Genomic DNA, 21,083 nt, shown 5'->3' on the forward strand with positions numbered 1-21,083 from the left:
CCTGCATGCTTGCTTTACAGCATTGTTTTTTTCCAAGCAGCATGTTTTAATGAGGAGAGACATCATCTAAACCCATACAAGATTATGAATTCTAGATGCTCTTTCTAGTTTTATAGTGCACAACTGAAAAAATAATAATTATAAAAAAACCCCACATTTCCCAGCACAGGGTAGTTTTGTAGATAATTTATATCTGCCTTTACATGATGGAATCTGATATTTATCTTCATAGATGCAATGCATATGTTTTGCTTATCTGGCCTCCACAGACCTGATTAAAAAAAGAAATTTTGTTTCTGTTCTTTTCTTTATTACAAACACGCAAAGGGGCCATCCTGTTTTTTTATCAACCCCCCTATAAAAACTTCAGGTAACTCTTTCAGTAATCACAAAAGAAACTAAAGTTTTTGAGGAAAAAAAATTAATTCTGGATCTGTTATTTAAAAAGCAATGAAGAAAGTCAACATTCTGTTTTCAGCAAAACTTTCCAAGGCCCTACGAGGCAGCACAATCCTAATGCCCTCTTATCACGTAGGAGGAATCACACAGTAAGGCTAAATACTTTAGCAAAGTTCATTCTAAAGGCCTCTGGGAGATTTTGGAAAGAGATCCAGGTTGTTTAAATCCTAGTACTCTGGCTTAGCCACAGGAACATTCTTGATCTGTAAACATGCCAACATGCCTGCTTTTTAAAGCAAAATTGCTGTTTATTTGGGAGAGGGCCTGGAAAAGTGTAGGGATTTGCCATGGGCAGGTCCTTGGACAGAGTGTGAGCCAAGCACAGGTGGGACCTGCTGCATGTGGTGCTATGGGACACCCTGATCTGTCCTCAGTAAGCTCCCTGTATCTCCCAGCCAAGTGTGTGAGCTGGGAAGCAAATAATGAAGTACAACTAATAGGCATTGTAAACATGAGCTTTCTTTGGCATTGTTATCTGCTCACACCAATGCTTGTTGTCTTTTAGGAGTTTTATATTCAAGCTATATGTGTTTGTGACAGAGACAGTAATAAAATTAAAGTGTAAAGGTAGATTGCATGCTCAAGGAGTACATAAAGAAGAGAGGCCAAGACAAAGTGCCTGGCACTCTTAGGTCTTCTGTAAAAAGCTCAGGGATTTTATTTTCAGGGGCGCTGAGCAGGAGGTGGCGTAAAACTATCATTTCATTCGGCTATGCATTAAGAAGTTAGGCAGGGGTAATAAATGGTGTATAGATGGTAACTAGAATATAACATAGAGCATAGTATAACTTTTTTTGGCCTTGGTGATTCATAAACTGTAGCAAGTTTGACTACTTGTACATGGTAGGTAACTCTTTCATGAAACATTTTAAAATGAGCATAATCTGTAGGTCACACTCTCCGATTTTTACTCATAACTTTATTTTGTAGTTAAAATCCGATGAAAGAAATAGGGGAAAGAAGACTGAGTTGGGACTTTTAAAATAGCAGGGATGTTACTGAGTTAGCCTTTTCTTCTGAGTTTGGCTTGATCCACCCAATTTTTAGTGTATTTGTCAGCCCTTTGTCCTGCTTTAAAGCAATGGGGCCTCTGTCCTTTGAGTAACTTTCAGTAAGTTTAAAAACAGAAATTGTAGCTATATAAAAATGATCTTAGAAGGGGCGGGTGTCACTGTTTTTTGGCAACAGCAATGAATATCTTGGTCTTTATATTCATACATTATCTGCAGTTGGTATGAACGGGGTGTACAGGAAATGGTATACGAGCCAGAAATACTGGTACACAAGAGCACAAGGCTTAGAAAAGGAAAAACAAGAAACAACAAAACTTCACAATAGGCTGTCAGTAAATGTGTGCCAAAAAAAAAAAAGGAAGAGTGTTCCAAGAAGAAACCCTTCAGGCTGTGTTCTTTGTTGGTGCAAACTGATGTCATTCTGCTGTAAGTTTATGTGGTGATCCTAATTTATGCCAGCTCAGGTTCCATCCCTTCACCTCAGGGATATGTGCTATAATTGGTTTCCATGAAAAATGTAAGGTTCCTAGCCATGGTTGGTTGGTTGTTGCAGCTGAATTTCCCTTGCTGCATTGCTGTCACAGACGTAAGGATGTGTATTTCAGTTGTGGGAATATAGCTTTGCTTTCAGCATGTGGCACTAGAAAGGCTTTTGGTCCCACCCTTCCAATGGAGTTTGGTGGCTCATTGTCCTATTTTCAGGAGGCTTTTTTGTTTGGTTGTGGGTTGTTTTTTTTTTCATTAGAAGGTTTGTTGAAGAAACAATATTTGCATATACTTGGAGATCTCGAAAGGGTGGGTGAGCAAAGCACAGATGGCCATTTGGCCAGAAGCAGTGTTTATTCTAGAAGACTTGTTACTGTGATTCTCATAGAAGATAAAGTTGTCCTTGAACCTTCCCCCAGGCATGTCTTTTGTACAGTTTATAACCCACTTGAAAGCTCTTGACTTTAACGTCTCACTGATCGAGTTACAAACATCATCATATAGAGATGGTGGATACAAAGCAGACTCCTTTGGAACCTCTGGTGTGCTGGCTTTCACTGCAAAGACAACCAATCTTTTCCTCTATATAGACGTAAGAGAACTGAGTTGCAGTTGCAACAAGAGCTGTTCTTACTAATCCTCTTGCTGTTCCCTTCAAAAACAGTTATTTAGCCATGCTGCTTTCACATAATGTTGCCTCTAGGTTTCCCTTGAAATGTCTCCTATATGAAAAAATACTCCGCTGTTCTAGTCCAGTTCTTCAGGTGGTTTGTATTGCACTTGAATAGTGTTTTTAATAGCCGTTTTGATAATCTAAAGGCTACCTGAAAAGAACGCATCTGAGACCAAAGCTTATCCAAGCATAGAAATTATTCTAATTAACCCCCACCTTTTCTAGAAATCTTTGTCCCCTTTGTGTGTGCCCACACACAGTGTAGTGTTCTGCTGTAACTGCTTGAGTGTGAGGATACACGCAGAAGAAAGTAATTAAGTATTTAACTTGTATTTACTTTTGGAATCTGCTTCACATCTAAGCAAGGCTTTTCTGCCAAAGGCTCGCATTGAAACTGACTTAATAAAAGATGTTACTTCTATCTGTAAAACTTGCCCTACCTCAATATGTGTGTGTGTGTGTGCACATGCTTGTATATAGGAAGCTGTTTCAACTATTTAGCTTCAAGAACTCTTAAGCAAGCATTTGGAGGCACACATTAAAATACAAAGCAGTGTTACAGCTGAACCCAGGACATGACTGTAATAACAGCATGTAGAAATAAAAAAGTGGTAATATGGTATTGAAGCATAGGATGAGAAGAAGCTGGTGTGGCCAGCTTTTAATAAGTTATGGAAGCATGTATGTTCAGTGTTTCAACTCTGTTGAATCTGAGCCCAGAAAATTAATAATGAAAAATGTGAAGCTGTTGTAGACAGGAAATGATTTGGATGTAATTTATTGAATTTATCTTAAAATGTCATCTTTTTGCGGAGGAAAATGACAGCTAAATAAAAAATTGCCTTTTTTTGGGTACAATTCTTGCTCCTTCAACTCCACAAATTCTTTTTTTTTTTTTAGTTTTGATACGTTTACTTAAAAGCACACAGTTTGTTACCTGTTTTAATCTAATCTGGATTCGAATTTGGCAATGCCTTCATTAACTTTCTAGAGTAAATAAGTGAGAAAGCAGTAATAACATTGCCATTGATTCTAACGTGACTTTTTTATCTAAACAGATGTGTCCTGAAAGCAGCAGAAATATTAGAGAGGTGCAGTGTGCATCATACAATAACAAGCCATTTATGGGTCGATTTTATGAATGGGAACCTTTTGCAGAAGGTAAGGGAAGACAATTTGGTTTTGTATTATTATACAGATTGTGTTTTGGAAAGATAAATGTGATTTTTACCCAGTGGAAGCCATCATGCTTTGACTGTATCTTTATTTTAATCTGTTCATCTGCTGCATTTATTCATGGGCAGAGAAGTCAATAATCTCAGATCAGTATTTCCAGTATTTACAGGAATGATAGCATGTAAATTCTACTTTGGCTGGTATACACCATCAGCTCCATGTAGTGTTGCAACAGTATTTCAGCTACTACATGTTAACTATCTTCTTTTTTTTTAATGTATTTACTTTTAATGCCAAAGTCTCAGTATAGCTCCATTTCAGTAAATGGAATTAATTTTTATTTAAACCAGTGTAGCATGTGACTCGTGGTCATTTGGCATTCATTTCAGGACTGTCTGGCTGTCTGATTTGTATTTTCTAATGCATGTTTGACAGTTGGGATGATGACTATGGGAGGGATAGCTGTGTTATTGACTTCCCCAGCTGCATGTTGAACTGATTGTCCTGGGACACATAGCAGTGGCAGCAATAGTAGTGGTCTGTCACCCCTCTAGAATCCTAACCTTTGGAGGATAAAAACTCAGTTGGAGGCCATAACCTTTCTCCAGAAACATCTTTGTTAATAGCTATTTATTTTGTTTTCTTTATGTAAACAAGAGCTGGGCCCAACTCAGCTGAGATTCATGATTATTTATGAGGTAAATAATCTTCAAATGTGTCTCTGGATTCAGAGGAATATAGTTCCTGTCTTATTTTTTAAATTTACTTTTTTAAAAAGATTGTTTTTTCACAAACCTTCAAAGACAGAAAGGATTTATGCATAGAGAAATACAAATGCATAGTTACCTTTATTATTCTGAGGCCATTCAACCACTTTGTGTGAATCACTAGTAGAAGAGTACAATGATGACTTCATTACCCACAGTCTCCTGTACCAACAGGCTTTATGTGCTCTTTCCCATATTATGTGCAATGTCTCCCCTCCAAATGGAGAAACAGTCTCACCTAAATTTTAAACTGCAGGATATAGGCCCATCTACTTATCATTTCTGGATTTAAGAACAAAGTAGAAGGAAGAGAATTACCTATATTTTTCTAAGTGTCTCTTGAGCATGGCTTTTATTCTGTTTAAGTAGCTACATATAAACCAATGCCACACAATTAAGTAGAAATAATACATTATGCCATGGTTTTTAATGTATTACAGTCAGTATTTGCAGGATTTCTCTTTGCAGGAAGACTTCAATGCAAATAAAGTCTTCTGTGTACTATGTTTTATCTTGATTGCAGTGCCTTCCCCTGTATGTCCTAAAATAGACACTGTGGCAAGATTTACACATTTGCATGAACCTTCAGTGTCAGTGATCTGCTCTGGGGCAATTAGTACTCTGTGTATGTTTTACTTTCCTTCAGTCTTTAAAACTTATTGGGCTAAGTTGATTTCTCAGCTCTAAAAGGGAGGCAAAATAAGGGATTTGGAAAAGGAACAGGAAAGTTTCTTTCATGATGGTGTGATGCCTCCTGGTTCTCATATTTTTATTGCCCCTGCCTTCATCCTAATAGGTTTAGAAGGAGAAAAGGGTCATAGCTACTGTTAATAAGCTGAGGTGTCATGTCTATCCTGTAGTATAGAGCCTGATACCAAGTTTTGAATGGAAAGCAGTAAAAAGTACGGGTGTGTCAGCTGGAAAACCAGCATGTGCTGCTGTCACTGTGTTGCTCTTCGGGACTGAGGGAGCCCCTTGTTGGACTGCATTGCTTGACCAGCTCTCTCTGAGCCAGCTTTTGAGGTTCTGTGCTTTGCCTTATTGCACAAAGGCAAAATGCCTATTTTGTAACAATAAAGATTCTTCCAGAGATGTGCTGAAGGCAGTATTAGAAGTCATAGTTCATTTATTTTTCCTGAGACTCAAGGAGTGTTCCAAGTGTGTGATGTTCCTTTTTCCTGTACCCAGAAATGAACATTTCTGTGCGTGCTTAGCATGCTAGCTTCCTCTTGGTAGTTCCTTTAGATGAGCAGCTTTGATTCACAGGTGATGTTAGCTATTTTTTCAGCCCAACTCAGGTCAGTGAAGATTCAGGTAGGTTCATATCTACCTCCTGCTTTATCTAATACTGTTTGTTTCTAATGTAGTGATGCCTCAGTCCAGATTTTATCTGATGTGGGTCCTGGTTTTATCTGTTGTAGGTGTAGTGAAAACTTGCAGAGCTATACCTCTTTATCTCGGATTTTGGACATTAGGTATATACCATGCTTTTAATTAAAGTCATGTTTGGCATTGTGAAGTTACCCAAAAGAAAATTTCAGAGCTATACAACTTTGGCACTTTGTGCCATGCATTTAGGCAGCAAATAGAGCTTGGTACCTCAGCAAGCAATGGCTGAAAGCATATTCTCTGGACACCATGACTTCTACAACATGGCCCAAAGATTTATGATGTATTTATCTTTGATGCATCCCTTTTTAAACTGATATTGACAAGACACAGCCAGCTCTGAGCCAGCTCAGCCCACATCCATCTCCTTGCTTCGTGCACAGCAGCTTTGACTTATTCTGCCCTGTGCCAGCAAAGATGACTCAGGGGATCTAAAACATGCCACATTCATTTCTTTTTTCCCCTCCCCTGCATAGCACAGCTTGCTCCTACTGTTTATGTTGGATCAATAAGGGCAGCTAAACCATAACTTATAGCCCTGTCTTGATGGTGAGTTAAGTGTAATTATAATTATTTCTTAAAAATACACATATTTTTATTTCTTCCTCATTCAGATTGGTGCAGCTGCATTTCCAACCCGTTTTATCTGCTACTGCTCCAACACAAACTTCTGTCTTTATTAAAACAGTTGTATCAAAGGGGCTATAAACCTTATGAATTTAGAGTATTTAATGAAAAACCTTTAGTTTGTGTTGGAGAATCAATAGCACATAATGACTTTAAGGGTGGGATTCAAGAGGAAAGATCCATTTGTGACAGAGGGAAAACATCACAGTGACATGACCATAAAACCTCTAAGGAAGTTTAAAGCTGCAGAATCAATGTTTTAATTATTCTGATGATTGAAACTCTTTAATTTGAACTCTTCATTTCAGCTAACTTTTATTTTTAATTGTGGTTAAAAACTCACAACCTATACCGCTTGATATTTTAATATCTCTATGAAAAGAACCAGCTGAAAGGAGAAAACCTATTGATACATTGAAACGGGTGAGTCAGTGGGAGTCTCCCTTAGTGAAGAATAGCCCTGTATTTTGAGACGAGGGAGATAACTGCAGGCTTAACCTGTATAAGGTTAAAGAAGAAACAAAATCCTCTCGAGGAATATATCTGCCTCATAGAGGATCATCTTCAGGAGGATACCTGGATACTCTTGTATGTCCAGAATACACTGTGACATACAGTATTTTCGTATCAACAATTGCAGAAAATCCTGCTCAACTGTAGACCCTCTTGCCTTGAGTTCTCTTTAATAAAGACAGCCAGGCCTTTGTGATAGCCAGTATTTTATATTGCAGTCCTAGCCATGGGTTTCTGTTTGAGCCAGGCCGGTAGGCATAGGAGCAGTACATGTGCCAAGAGCTCTGCTCTCTTTAGATGCAGAGTCCTGCAGGGATCTTTAGCTTTCCTGGCCTGTGCTGCTCTTGCGGGGCAACCAGCAAGGGCAGCTGCCGCAGGACTGCCTCTGCCTGCTTCCCACATCAGAGAGGACTTGGAAGTCTAGGCAGAGATGTGATTCCATCTCCAGTGTGTAAAACTTGAAATAGCTGAAAACATAGTCTCTGGGGACTCGACCTTTTTCTTCCTATTAAACATAGCAATTTAAAAGCACAGTAATACCATAAAGTCTGAGCACTTTCTCCTGAGAGACAATTTAACTTTCTTAAAAAAAAAAGGGATGAAAGAGGCTTTGGCAAATCAAAGCCTGATGCATTGAAATGCAGGTGTGATTTGCCCCTAAAAGATACTGAGGATTTGCTCCCTTCCCTCATATTAAAAGAAATGCAAAATTTTCATGGAAAGTATTGTTTTCTTTTTTCAAAGTCTTAGTTCTTTCAGAGCAAAATTTTAGTGGGATTTTTTTCTAAAATGCAGACTTGATTGAACATTTCCTCCAGATGACATTTGTGTTTGCTTGAAAACAAAAGCTGTTTGCTGGTGGAAAACCAGCTCTAGTTTCATTGCTCCCCTTTCAGGGGAACGTGCTTATATGCTGATTCACCTGCATCTCATTGACAGTGGGAATTCCTGCTGTTTCAAATTTATGAGTTATTTGACTTGTGTTAGAGGTCACTGGATGCTAACAAGGGTAATAATAGGAATGAGACATGGCTAAAGGATCGTCATGGTGGTGACTCGCAGATGATTTAGTTCCACTTGGTAGAGTTGAGATGTCATTGGCTTAAAACACTGTATCAAGCCAGACGAGTTTCTAGGAACAGAGCCATGCTCAGATCTTGAAAGCTGTTTAAATAGTTTGTTGCTGGCAGAGAGTGGCTGGAACCCAATGGCCTGGGAGGGCCGCTGCTCCCTCCTATTAGCAGGCAGCTGGCCTCGTGAGTATGGCCTTTCACCTGAGCAGGACCTGCAAGGGTCAGGGTGAACTCTGGCAGCAAGAGGGATTTCTGGAAAGCCTGGTAGAGTTCATCCAATTCCTTCTGTTTGCCAGGCCTGGCTTCCCCTTGCAACTTCGCTTTGTTTTTCTATGTGATTGCTGAGAGACAGAAGTTGTGTGCAGCCTGTACACTACATTGCTCTTTGGAGCAGGGTTCGAGGCAGGCTGAGTTTCAAGTGGGATAGAAATTCTTGTAGATGAAAGCAGCAGTTACATAAATGAAATGGCACTTTGGCCATTGTTGTCAAACCTAACTACTGAGGAGCACCATAATGGGGGATTCAGAAACAACTGGAGTGAGAGGGACTGATGAGTGCTGGGTGTCAGCACCCAGCCTTGTTGCAGGGCAGTTGGGCAATCCACCTGGCTTCTGTTTGCTTCTAGTGTATCAGAATCCAGACTTTGAATGGATGGAAGGGTATTTGCTGTATGTGTTTTTCACATTGGACTTCATGGTACTCTTTTTCTCTAAAACTACTTTAATGTCAGCAGAACTCACTGTAGAGGTAGATCTGTGCCTGCTATAAAATCCCTTCTGAGTTTACTTTTGTTTTAAAATACCTTCTAAGTAACCTGACTTCTAGCTATAGATGTCTCCCAGCTATAGCTGGGAAAAAATAAGCACTGGGGAAAATGAAATGTATAACTTTCCCAGCTGCCTAACAATCATTGCAACTGCAGTACCTAATGTCAGGTCAGAGGGATTTATGATTTAAACTGAATTAACTTTTGGATTTAGGATGGAGAGTGAAGACTTAATACATGGCTGCTATGGTTTATTTCCTTAATGATTTTTGTTGCTGAATTTGTAACAGTAGATTTCACTCCTTTTGAATGACAAAGTAGCTTCTCATAACAAATCAAAAATGTAGGGGCCAACTTATGATACTAATTTGCTTCTCCAGTCTGCTGGTAATTGATGACACTGAAGACTCTGAATGAGCTCTGATTAATATGATTTAAGTAATTATAAAATGGAAGAAAAACAAATTGATCTTTTAAAAGCCTTAGTGGGGTGCTCAGAGGTCCAAGCAGCATTAAGCACTGGAATTCTGGAAGTTGTTTCAGGGTTTGGGAGATTTTTGCTCATTTCCTTAGACTTTGTGGATATAGGCTTGTGAGGAGCCATTTATTCAGTTCTAAAGTCTCACCAATAATATGTTTTGTGGAGTATTTTCCATTCGGTTGATGAGCAGAAATCATCCACCAGACCCAGTAAACCTCAGGACATCCCTTTCTGGAAGTGTTTGGAAGTCTGTTAAACGAATATGAAAATCCTGACAAGTAACATTTAGCTTGTCATATTTCTAGGTATTGCTTCTAAGTTTATTCTACGTGGCCATGTGTATACAGCTACCAAATATGCACAAATAACTTTAGTTTTGGGCCAAATATAAATGCAGACTATTGAATGTAATGTTGCAAATGAATGAATATTCTGGGCCAACCTTGAAGACATGATACTTGTTTTCAGTGGTTTGGTGTGTTATCTTTAATTCTGTTAGAATTGTAACATTTATTAGTGCAAACACTCATTGTGTCCATTGTTGGATTTCATCACATCTTAATATAAAACTGTTCTAGACATTGTAAAATCTGATACATGCAGGGAAACATAACATTTGTGTCATCTTTTCAAGTTAACTGGAAGTGGAACTTCAGTTTAGAGTAATTAGAGAATTCATCCTTGTGCAAGATTAGTAAGGTAGGCCCTGGTATATGTTTCCTGAATGCCTGTGATTTTTTTGGCTTGAGGAGTGCAGTCCTTGAGAAGCAAAGGTAACATATGAACTCTTGACCTTTCCTGAATTGAAACTGCCAGTTCTTTGTGGCTCAGGATATGCTGTGCTGAACTGGTACTATCTTAGTTTTGTGTGCAATACTTTGACAACCTAATTTTGTCACCTAGAGGACAAGAAATCTTGTTGTTCTATTTGTACTTTCTCTTAGTGAGTTCTCGTTAGTGAATATACAGATGTTTGAGTATATACACAGTATTTCAAAAGTAATCCAGCTGTGCTGCAGTTCATCTGGCTGCAAAGTATTATATTCAGTGAGGCAGCTGCTTGAAGTTCCCATTTCTCATCTCCATAGATATCTGCCCATTTCCTTTTTTTTTCTTTTTTTTTAATTTTATTTTCTTTTTCCTCCAGTTGTTAGAAATCTTCTTGATTCCTTTTATTCTATTTTGTGGAAAGTTGTTCTTGAAGCTTGTATGTTAATTGCATGCATTGTATTTTCTATGACTACTTCTTCTTGTTATTACTGTTATATGTGAAATACTGTAGCTAGATTTATCAAAGAGGGAACAGAGTTTTGAGAGGTTTAAAATGTAATGTGTAGATGGTGTTTGTATTTGTTGATTAGCTACACCTCAAATAACGCACACTTCTCTAAGGACAGGCATTAACACAATGTAGGTAATAACAGACTTTAGGTAATAACAGAATTGACATTCTTATATTTCATCACAAAAACCACTAAGGGATTATTACCTCTTGTTTTCTTAAAATAATTTTTAGTATGCATGTAAGAAGAAAAATTGCGTCTAGGAGTTTGTCCTAGGTCTTTTCTACAAAGCAAAAGTCTATGCCTATTAATTAAAATAAGAGTTAAAAAACTATGCTGGTATAGTTCCTTTCTACATGCTGTTCACATGTACATTTCACATGCACTTTTCCTCAGGGTTATCCTGCAGCATAATTTGGATTTAGAAAATAAATTTGGAAAAACCTAGTGAAAACTTAGTTCTGTTTTGTAGGTTAAGAGAATGGATGGCTCCGTTTCTTCAAGCACTGCATGAACTGACACATGAAGCATACTACATTTTGCTTTGCTTGCCCTGTTCTTTTATCCGATGGGCTACTTTTAAGTTGGGTCAGTCTTAATCTCTAGCTGTTTCAGGAACAGTAAACCAGTAGCAGATCAGTATAGAATCATAGAATAGTTAGGGTTGGAAAGGACCTTAAGATCATCTAGTTCCAACCCCCCTGCCATGGGCAGGGACACAAGACATCCTGAAACATATACCTAAAATTGCTGACAGGAGCTTAAGGAATACAGTAGTAGTAGTAGTACATAATATAGGCATACAGTTCTTGAATGCTAATGGAAAATGAGCTCTAATTTCCTTTAGACTTATTGGAAGTTCTATCTGAGGCAGTGAAGTTACATTTTTTTTACACCTTACTAACAATTTATTCTATTTTGAACTGAAATCTGTTTGAAATGTTGTTTATCTGCGAGACTAGAATTCATTTAAACGCATTAAAACAAGAAGTTAATTTATGCAATGTCCCTTTCTCCCACTTTATTTATTCCTGATTTGTGAATGAATCACAAGAGAAAGCAGATGGAAGTTTGCAAAGCTTTAAAAGTATGGCTGTGCTAAAGTATCTGAGGCATTTCTTTGACTTCATCAATAAATCTGCTTCCTGAACATCTGTTGTGTTGAGCTTGACCTGGAAATTGTAAATATCCTGTGTATTGCTGAAATATGTAACTACTTCTATAGAAAGCTTTAATAAAAAAATATGCTTAGATACATATATATGGAAAACTAATGTTTCTATATGGCATCTTCTTAATAGTTATTCTACACATATTATTTTATTAATATGCATGTTTTGATTTGCATTTATAACAAGCTTAGTGATACCACAGCCTGGCTTTTACCTGAGATCCTGTGGTTTGTTACAATTCAAATAATCGTGCATGCATATTTTTAACTACTATTTTAAGCAGGGACCATACTCTGATGTATGAAGTAAAACTTTTTCCTGTCATAGGTTACATGCACTGCATGTTGTAATGTTTCTGTTTTGTTGTGCATACCTCAATTTCTCCACTTTTCTACTTGCTATTTGAAGGGGAAAATGGGATAAAAGAGATGAGAACAAGAAGATTTTGATGTTTATAGATGTACATCTGGATGAGCCTCAAGAATTGTAAAGGGTTATTAGTGCCTTTGGGAAAATGGGAGCTCTTCCACTGAATGTTATCATTCAGTACACTCCAAAGTGTAAACAGAATTTATTTTTAAGAAGACAGGAACGTGAGAGAAAGGAGATGGGTTGATAAGCCCTAGCTGTTCTAATCTTACGTTTTAAATCTAAATTTACTCAATTTGAGATAAATTGCCTTGCTTTTAGATAAATTTTTAGATAAATTAGCCTTGCTTTGCTGTAGGAAAGACATTGTCTTCTTTATCCAGGTGACCAATATTTACTGCTGTATTTTAAAGTGTCTGGCCTGCCTAGTTGCATTAATTGCAAGTTGAGTAAATCTTGGAGAATTATTCCCTTATTTTGAAGCACACTTCTTAGTTCCTTTGGTGGGAGCCAAAAGTTAAGGACAGATGTTGTGGCTTTCAGGCTCAGATATAGAAAGAAAATTGTATCCAGATTGTGTGGTAATGAAGATTGTTAGGCTAGAGCAGAATGTTGAAGGAAGATTTGATTTTGGCAAAGCACATGTGGAAGTGCATAGTATAGATCCTTTTAAGCCTTCTTTGTCTTGACTCCCTTTGCTACCAACAGGAAGACCTCATGGGTTCAGATCAGTATTCATGCCTGCAGTATGAATAAAGTACCTGATAGTGTGCAAAGCATCTCTGAGAAATACCTTGCAAATGAATACATGACTGGAACTGGAAGAAAATAATTTCCACTGTAATATTCTCTAATATTATTTGTTCTTATGAAAATGAGTGAACAAAATCTTTGTTAAATTTCTGTAGTAGATTTTTACCTCTTGTGGCCCTGGTGAGTCTTCTACAGCTGTGTTTTAACAGTAGGTGGCTTACCGATGATTGACATTTAAGCATGGGGTAGGGCACTTAAAGCATAAGCAATTTTTTTCTCAAACTAGGAAATCTCAGCTGCCTCAGGTGAGGCCATAATTACAGGCTTACTAGTTTACAGGGATGCCTGGGTCACTGCTGGAGGACCTGTCCCAGTGTCTGCCTCTGAGCCACAGTAGTGGGAAAGTTTAAGACATGATTGCAAATTACTGCTGCTTAAACAAAAGTACATCCCTAAAACCGTTAATATCCATACTTCTAGCCTGTGGTGAGCACAAGGTAAAAGTCATTTGCTTAAGCTTCTCTTATTCTGAGAAAACATCTTTCTGTAGAATACAAGTGAGTAGACTTTTCTTTTGTAGCATTAAACGAAAGCCTGCAAGGCTAACGCCTGTGGCTCAAGGTGAATACTGAGACGTGCCAAACTCATTCTGAGTCTGGAGTCACTGTGCAAGACTTTAAGACTGGAGAAGGGATGGGAGGTTGTAAGATAAACCACTACAGAGAGTTCCTAAGGATCAAGTATTATAGCCTGTTTTTTAATGTGGCATTCCTTTAAAAGCCCTCAGATTGACAATTTCCAACTTCATCTCCCAGTATTTCAAAGGAGCACAGAGTTTACAACTCTCATTCTTATAAATCAGAGAAACCCATTATAAGGAGAGAAACACCATTTTTCTTGGTGTAGAAAAAATCAGGTTACTTATTAAAATGAATGTGGGTGCTTGTGCTGCACATCATTATTTAAATATAGGCATTCCTGTGTTTCTGGTATACTTTTAGTGTTTTGAATGGAGGATTTTGGAAGTGCTGAGTGTTATGAAGGGGATTAAAAAGATTTTACCAATTTAGCCAGCGTAAGTATTTGGACTGGCATTTATATACAGTTGATATTCCTTCTTGTTGTAATGAATTACTATTTTCAAAGCAAGGAAACTCTTATCCACTGTGAAAGAAAAGCTTATAATATGGATGAACATCAGAAGAAAGAGATTCCCAGTGGTAGTATATAAAATGCAAAGCAGGACTGGCTTCTATTGTGCTCTGTTTCCATTAAACATCTTGGAAGTTTTATAAGCATGGCGCATAATAAATATCTAAGCCACAGTTTGAGGTCTTTTACAAAGGAGAGACAATTCTTGCTAATATTTTTTTGGATCAGATCTCCCTCTTACACCCAGATAGATACACATCTCTGGCATTTGTCCACACTGTCAACTTGTGAATTTGTTAATTTGCTTTCCATATTGCATTGTATAACTCTGAATTTAAACGCAAACACCACAAATGTAAAATTAAGTTTGAAAGAGCCAGAGAAATTGGGCATTAAATTTGCTCGTATATCTACACAGAGAGAAGGTCTGCTGCTGAATAATTTTGGTCAGAGGCCTAAAAATACTCAGGTGCAACTCACTATGGTTGGTTTTGCTGAAACAGTACAGCGATCCCTCTGGAGAGAGATCCCAAAGAGCTAACTGTTTGGACCCATTACACCACTGAGATGGACATCAAGCATAAAACCAGAAACAGACCTCAAATAGTTGAGCCTAATCTATTTTTTTTTTCAAATATAACATGAGTCTGGTGACATCATCAGATCTGTAAAGTAATATAGACTTTTACAGTATTTTTTTTCATTACTCCAATAGAAATGTAACCCAGTGTATGTAAAATGCATTATAGCAAATCCACAAGCAATTTCCTTCATTGTAACAAATACTGTATCTCATTAGAGCAAAACAAACCCCCAGTTATGTTGCAGAACATCTGCTTAATAATTTCAAGTTCCTCCAACAATGCTGCCAGAACAGCTGAAAAGTCAACATCTAGTCCATGACTTTGATCAGCTAAAGTAATAAAATTATAAATACTGTGCAGAATGCAGATCTGGTGAAAGGCAGAGCATGGCTATTGGCCCTCTGTGCAGATAGCTATGACTGAGGGTGATGCGGCTTAAGGCATTGAAACTGGTGTTCTGAAGGAGGGGTTGAGTGAGAAGCAGAACAAGGTTTCTGGCTTGCAGAGATTTTCTAATCTGCAGCCTAACAGTGAGAAAGTTAATCTTCCAGTGTCCAAGTCCTGACTCTAAAATTCAGTTTAAAATGCCCTTTTTATATAACATGGGCTTTCTGTAATGAGTGTGAGGTGCTTTAACATTCCTGAGGAGCTAAAGCATCTATAAACAAACAACAGGTCAGCGTTTACATAAAATTTAGTGTAAGTTGTCATGATAGTTACTGTTTGTCTGCTTTGTGACTCTTACCAGTTTCTGCTCTGTATGTCTTAGGAAAAAGCTTTGTGTTTCAGTGTTAGTGTTTTGATTACTTGTTTTCATTCCAAGTGTGAACACAGCCTGAAAATGGGAGAATTTTCTAGGAACACAGAATTTTTTTAAAGTATCAAATTACTGAAGCATAGTAGAAATTTAAAAATAAATGTATGATTGTAGGAGTATTAGCATTGCATTTTATTTAATTTTTAAATTTCAGTAAAATAAAATGTTTCAGCATTGAAATGAAGCAAGGAAGTGGAAATGATTTTGACTTCCCTCTGTCCATTTTCAGCAAACCCAACATATTTGGAGGGAGTATTTAAGTTTTTATGGAATTTAATTTTTGGAAACAATTGGAAAAATGTCAGTTGAATGAGTACATTGCATTTGTCACCAGGCTGAGAAATATACTGAAAATACAATACATAAAATGTTGCTAAGTGAAGGTGCTGAAATTACAGTTTCTTTGTGAAAACATTTGTCCAAGAGCCAAGTGAAGACTTGTTCCTTCTTTGAGTAGCAATGTATTATACCTTACCATTGTGTGACAGTGTCCAATGCCTTCTGTTTGTATTTGTCGTTCTTTTTGTGGTAGTATTTTGATTCTAGTTTTTGTAAGGTCCAGTCAGTCACACCTTGAACTTGCTTTCAGAAAAATACAGAATTTTAACCATGAAGAATCTGAATCATCATCAAAATGCCTTCCCCCCAGTACAACACACTGTAAAAGCTTCTCAGATTCAGAAAGGGAAGCAGAAATGTTGGATCCATCAGACAGTGAGGGAGCACTGCAAGGAACTTTATCCTTCAGAGCTCCCCAGTGAGGTATAATAAAGGCCCTAACAGATAGGCTCTGTCTGATTTAACAGAGTGGCTGTAATGCACTCCTGATCCGGCTCTCTGCCCTGAGCTTCGCTGGAGGTCACGGCTCCCAGTGATAAGACAGCGGAAGTTACTCGTGTGTGCTGGCTGGCTGCTCAAGTGCTTCTGCTATTAGCTGCCTGCTGTAGTCACTAGCGCAGCCAGAAGTTTACTGCTCTGATTTAATACAGGTAGTTTGACCCTGTCAACATTCAGTGGAGACCAGTGGCAGCTTGAGGAGCTGGGACCCACATCTCCCCTTTGTGTGGCTGTGGGACCAGTGTCTGAATCTGGGTGGTATCCTCTCCATCAGCTACTGCAGAATTAACCACAGTGTCTGAGCCCTTCTGCAATGTTTAAGCCAGCTCTTGTGGATTGTTATCAGTGCTTTTGTTTACAGGGCAAAATAGTTGCCTGGTTACTCTCTGTGCCACTTGCAGTTTAGGAAACCTGAATGTGAATTCAGTTTCTTCTGCTTTTACATATGGTGATAATGTGTAATTGCTTTAGCTAGTAAAAAAAGAGAAATAGTAATTGATAAGGAATTAAAAAAAAAACCTTGAAAGAACTCTTACACTTTTATGGATTGTAATTTTCCATCTTACCTCTCAATATCCATTACTGTATTGAAAGAAAGGTGCACTCTGAAGTGAGTTGGCATTTTGATATTAGAAGGTTGGAAATAGACTTTAAACTGCTACAGAGTTGGATAAAAGTAATAAAAAGGTTTTTTACTGAGGTAATTTGGGAGGTATATTAACAAACTTTGGGAAGGGCATTCTACGCCACTTGCAAAGCACTAGGTTCCCTGCAGGATACCAGCATTATTAGCACTGTGGGATTGGAAAATATGGATATATCTAATTTTAAAACACTGATTTTTTCCTTTTAATTTTAGCTGTGCCAGAAAGCCTGAGAAATGTCAGGTCTTCATTATGAGATTTTGTTGTGGAAACATTAAACCACTTCTGGGCATGATGCTTTCTGTTAATATGTAAAATTTGATTAAAATGTGCAGAGACAAAAGAATACATAACTTTTCATGAAACCTACAATCATCAGGGGATGGTAATTGCAAGTCAGTGATGCACTAGCTACTTAAATAAATAAAAACCCAACAAAACCCAACAAGCAGAACAGAAACAAACTGCACTGTGTTTTCAGAGTAACTATTATTAGGTGAAGTAATCTGATAATAGGATATAGGAGTTTTGCTTTCCTTTTGGGAAGCCTGAGTGCACTGATAAGAGTGTTTGGTAAAGCTCCACACCAGTGTGCCACACAGTTGTGACCAGTGAGGTCAACATGCGCTTCAGTATGGCTCTATTGGAGCTTGGTTGTTGTAGTTTGTTTGGTGTAGTTAAAATCAGCTTGGGACTGGAGCATTCCTGGCTGGTTTTTGTTAAAGGCCTAAGGAGAGAAAACCTTTGTGTTTCATTGCTTTTCTACTATAAGAATTTAACTGGGGAGGGTGTCAAGAGTCAAATTACTTTCATTCTGAATGATACATCATAGTTCATGTGGACAAGCACATATCCTAAGGGTTTCAACTGTACAACACCTACTATGTAGATGGCAGGATTAAGTGATTATGCCTGTACCTTTGGGGGCTATGATAGCCATAAATCTTTGAATCTGAGGTTGAGAAGAGGTGGAATAAAAATTGGTATTTAGAACATTACCTTTGAATTCATTGTAATTTGTTACTTTTACTGGGCCACAGAAAGAATAAAAAGAACAGTAAGAATCGAAAGGGGGTTTTATTCTTGTGCTCTTAGCATAGAGGAGAGAGAGATTTCTGGGGTTTGAGGGGATCTTTTTCATGAGGTTCTGTAGGTGAGTTGTCTTCTGGTCAGAAGCACCTGAGACCAAGATAAAAATGTTTCAGTGCCCGAGTGACAGTCACTATATTCCTGAGCTTCAGTCATTTCCAAGAGATACAGGGAAATATGGCCAAGTCATTTGAAAATAAGCCCAATTCTGAACTGATTAAATGGGCACTACAAGAAGATGAAACAAGCCACTAGTTTGTTTTTAGCTGTTGGATGCATTTCAGTTGAGATTACTTTTTAACTACCATCATCTTCCAACACACTTGTAAAATAATGTGGAGAGGAATTTGGTGTGTTGTTTGGTGTAGTTTCTCTTTTCCTCAAAAGCAATTTACAACGGCATTTTCAGGTCAACTCCACCAATTCCCTTGCAGTATTTCCTGGTTGATTTGCACAGATTTCCCCCATTTAAATGCTGCACTTGTAACAGCTGTAATTTTAGACCTTGGAAAACATGCTTTGCTTTGTTGGGTGCCCAGAAAGTCTTCCATCAATGAAATGGCCCTCTGTTTAGTTAAGGCAGTGCTCTCTTTCAAAACTAGTTTTAGCAAGAAAAACTTTCAATCAGAAGTTCAAGTTTAGGCTGAAGTAAGCACATCACTGTTTTATTCTGTGTTGTTGCAGTCTTTACATTGTAGTTAATAATGCTAATGTTACAGTTAATGTTATAATGTGTTATTCAGTCTGGGTAAACTGTATTGATGAATTATAATGTGTAAGGAAGAAAAATCCATAATTTTCCACTGATAGCAAATTAAAGCAGAACCTCAGCTGGTTCTACATTGTTTTAACAATAATGGTGCAATAGCAGTTTCCACCAGTTAAGGGTCTGCCCCATGATCTTTAATTTTACTATAAGGAGATACACAAGGACTACTCTGAGGGCAGGTTTGAAAAATGCAGCTGTATCTAAAAACCTTAAGGGTCCAGAGCAATCAGAGAAAATTCCTTTTGTCCTATATGTTGTTCCAGAAACTGTCACTGGAAGGCAAAAACCCCAGCCGTTTTCTTATCCCTCACTTTGTATACAGCATGGTGTATATATATACCATGTATATATATGGTATACATGTATATACATATATGTATATGGTGTATATAGATGCATGTGTGTATATATATGTCTATATATGGTATATGTACACATATGTATATATATACATATATACACATGTATATGTATACATATATAATACAAACAGACTGGCAAATTCAGTGAGGTGTAAGTCGTGGCATATGATTCAGCAAAGTGACTGTTTCTGCTTGGTCAGCTAGAGATAGTATTGGCTATGAGAAATAAAAGCAGGTCAGAAGAGGAACATGCTTTTTCCTCATTAGGTCCGTCATAGCATGTTTGAGAAAATGATCTGCTGTATGAGCTATTGGCACACGGCAGTCATTGCTTGACACAGAAGCAGTTGTTACCATGGAGTTCAAAGAGTATGTAAGAGAATAAGATTCCCAGGGCTCATCCATTAATCAAATCTGAATTGCAGCAGCAAACACGTAGAAAACCCACTAATTTTATCTCCATGAACATACAGAAAATTAATAGGGAAGTCAAAAACGATGTGCTGATTTACCTAACTTATCCAGCCTCTATTTCATTACTTAGAATGTGATTTTCTGAGCTTAAATGGTCTTAATTCTCCTTGGGAAAATTTTCCATAATAATCTCGCTGTCAGGTGTTTGGCTTATTTAATGAGTTAGGTCCTGGACTTGGGTTTGGGGTTTTTATTTTAATCTTAATTCTTCTGAAACCCTTATTAACTTTACTGAACATTCTTAATCCTTTTTTATGTATTTACAGTATTTTTTGTGTGTTTATGAATTAATTTTCCGAATGTTACTTATACTGTATATGTTTAGCTTAAAATAATTGCAAGGGAAGTGTGATTATTACTTTCATCACTTATGAAACAAAGATCTGGGTCTAAGACTTTCAGAAAGTTTGTCTTTCTCTAGTGACTGTTTCAGTGTTGGTTTTCTAGCACCCTAGAATCATAGAATAGTTGGGGTTGTAAAGGGTCGTAAGATCATCTATTTCTACCCCCCCTACTGGATAGCAGTATGGAATACTTACTTGATTTATCGAATTTCTTTCCTTCCCTTTCTTTCTTACTTACCCTTCTTTTATACTGGTAATCCTAAGGCTGTATTTCACATACAAGGGCACATCCTGGAGCTAGTGTCCAATGTGTTGCTCATTCACAGGGGTAAATTGGAAGGACCAGCCAACTTCCTGTATGTATAGCTCAGCTCTGGTGTATTTCACTATTATCCGGTTCAAGGAATTCCACAGCAGAAGCTAACATTTATTATCAACTCTTATAAGGAGAACAAAATCCCACTGTATAAAATGCTAGCAGTTTGTCTTCACTGTCAAAATACTGTTCATGTGCTGCACACTGTAAAGCATAGAGAATTCCTCAGTAAACATGCTTGGCATCAGCCCTGCATGCCTGAAACAGGAAAGGTAATCTGTGTACTGTACTTGATTGTATGTCTGCTCTTACTGTATAACCTAGAGTAACATTGAAATCTCCAGTAAACATTTAGCATTATGCCTCAGGAAATTTTTGGGATCAGAATGATCTTTTAGTAGAGGACTGCTTTTGGCCCTTTTTCTAATGCACACTATACTGTGAAGTCAGCTCTGGCTTATCCAATAGTAGCATTAATTCTGTGTTTTTACCACTACTGCCCCAGTCAACAGAAGTTGCTAAAGTTCTTAGGGATAACAACACATGTTACTGTCTTCCAAATGAAATAATAGGAATGGTGGGTTAGCATTGAAGACCTGCAACATTCTGTTTGGCATTAATGGAGTGGAAAAATCAGTAACTTTACTATCCCTGAGAGTTTAAAGTCCCAAGTTGGTACCAGCAATTCAGCTAT

The 21,083-nt window shown here is 37.7% G+C and overlaps 1 protein-coding gene across 1 annotated transcript in view; it reads left to right on the plus strand.

Moving 5' to 3' along the window:
- The window catches only part of THSD4 (thrombospondin type 1 domain containing 4), a 252,659-nt gene that overhangs the window by 41,861 nt on the left and 189,715 nt on the right, over window positions 1-21,083 (plus strand). The window contains exon 5 of the mRNA XM_005145668.3: window positions 3,690-3,792. Within this exon, the coding sequence (XP_005145725.2) occupies window positions 3,690-3,792 (103 nt within the window). The remainder of the gene's footprint in view (window positions 1-3,689; window positions 3,793-21,083) is intronic.

This window comes from Melopsittacus undulatus, chromosome 9 (genome assembly GCF_012275295.1).
Source record: "Melopsittacus undulatus isolate bMelUnd1 chromosome 9, bMelUnd1.mat.Z, whole genome shotgun sequence".
Taxonomy (NCBI): domain Eukaryota; kingdom Metazoa; phylum Chordata; class Aves; order Psittaciformes; family Psittaculidae; genus Melopsittacus; species Melopsittacus undulatus.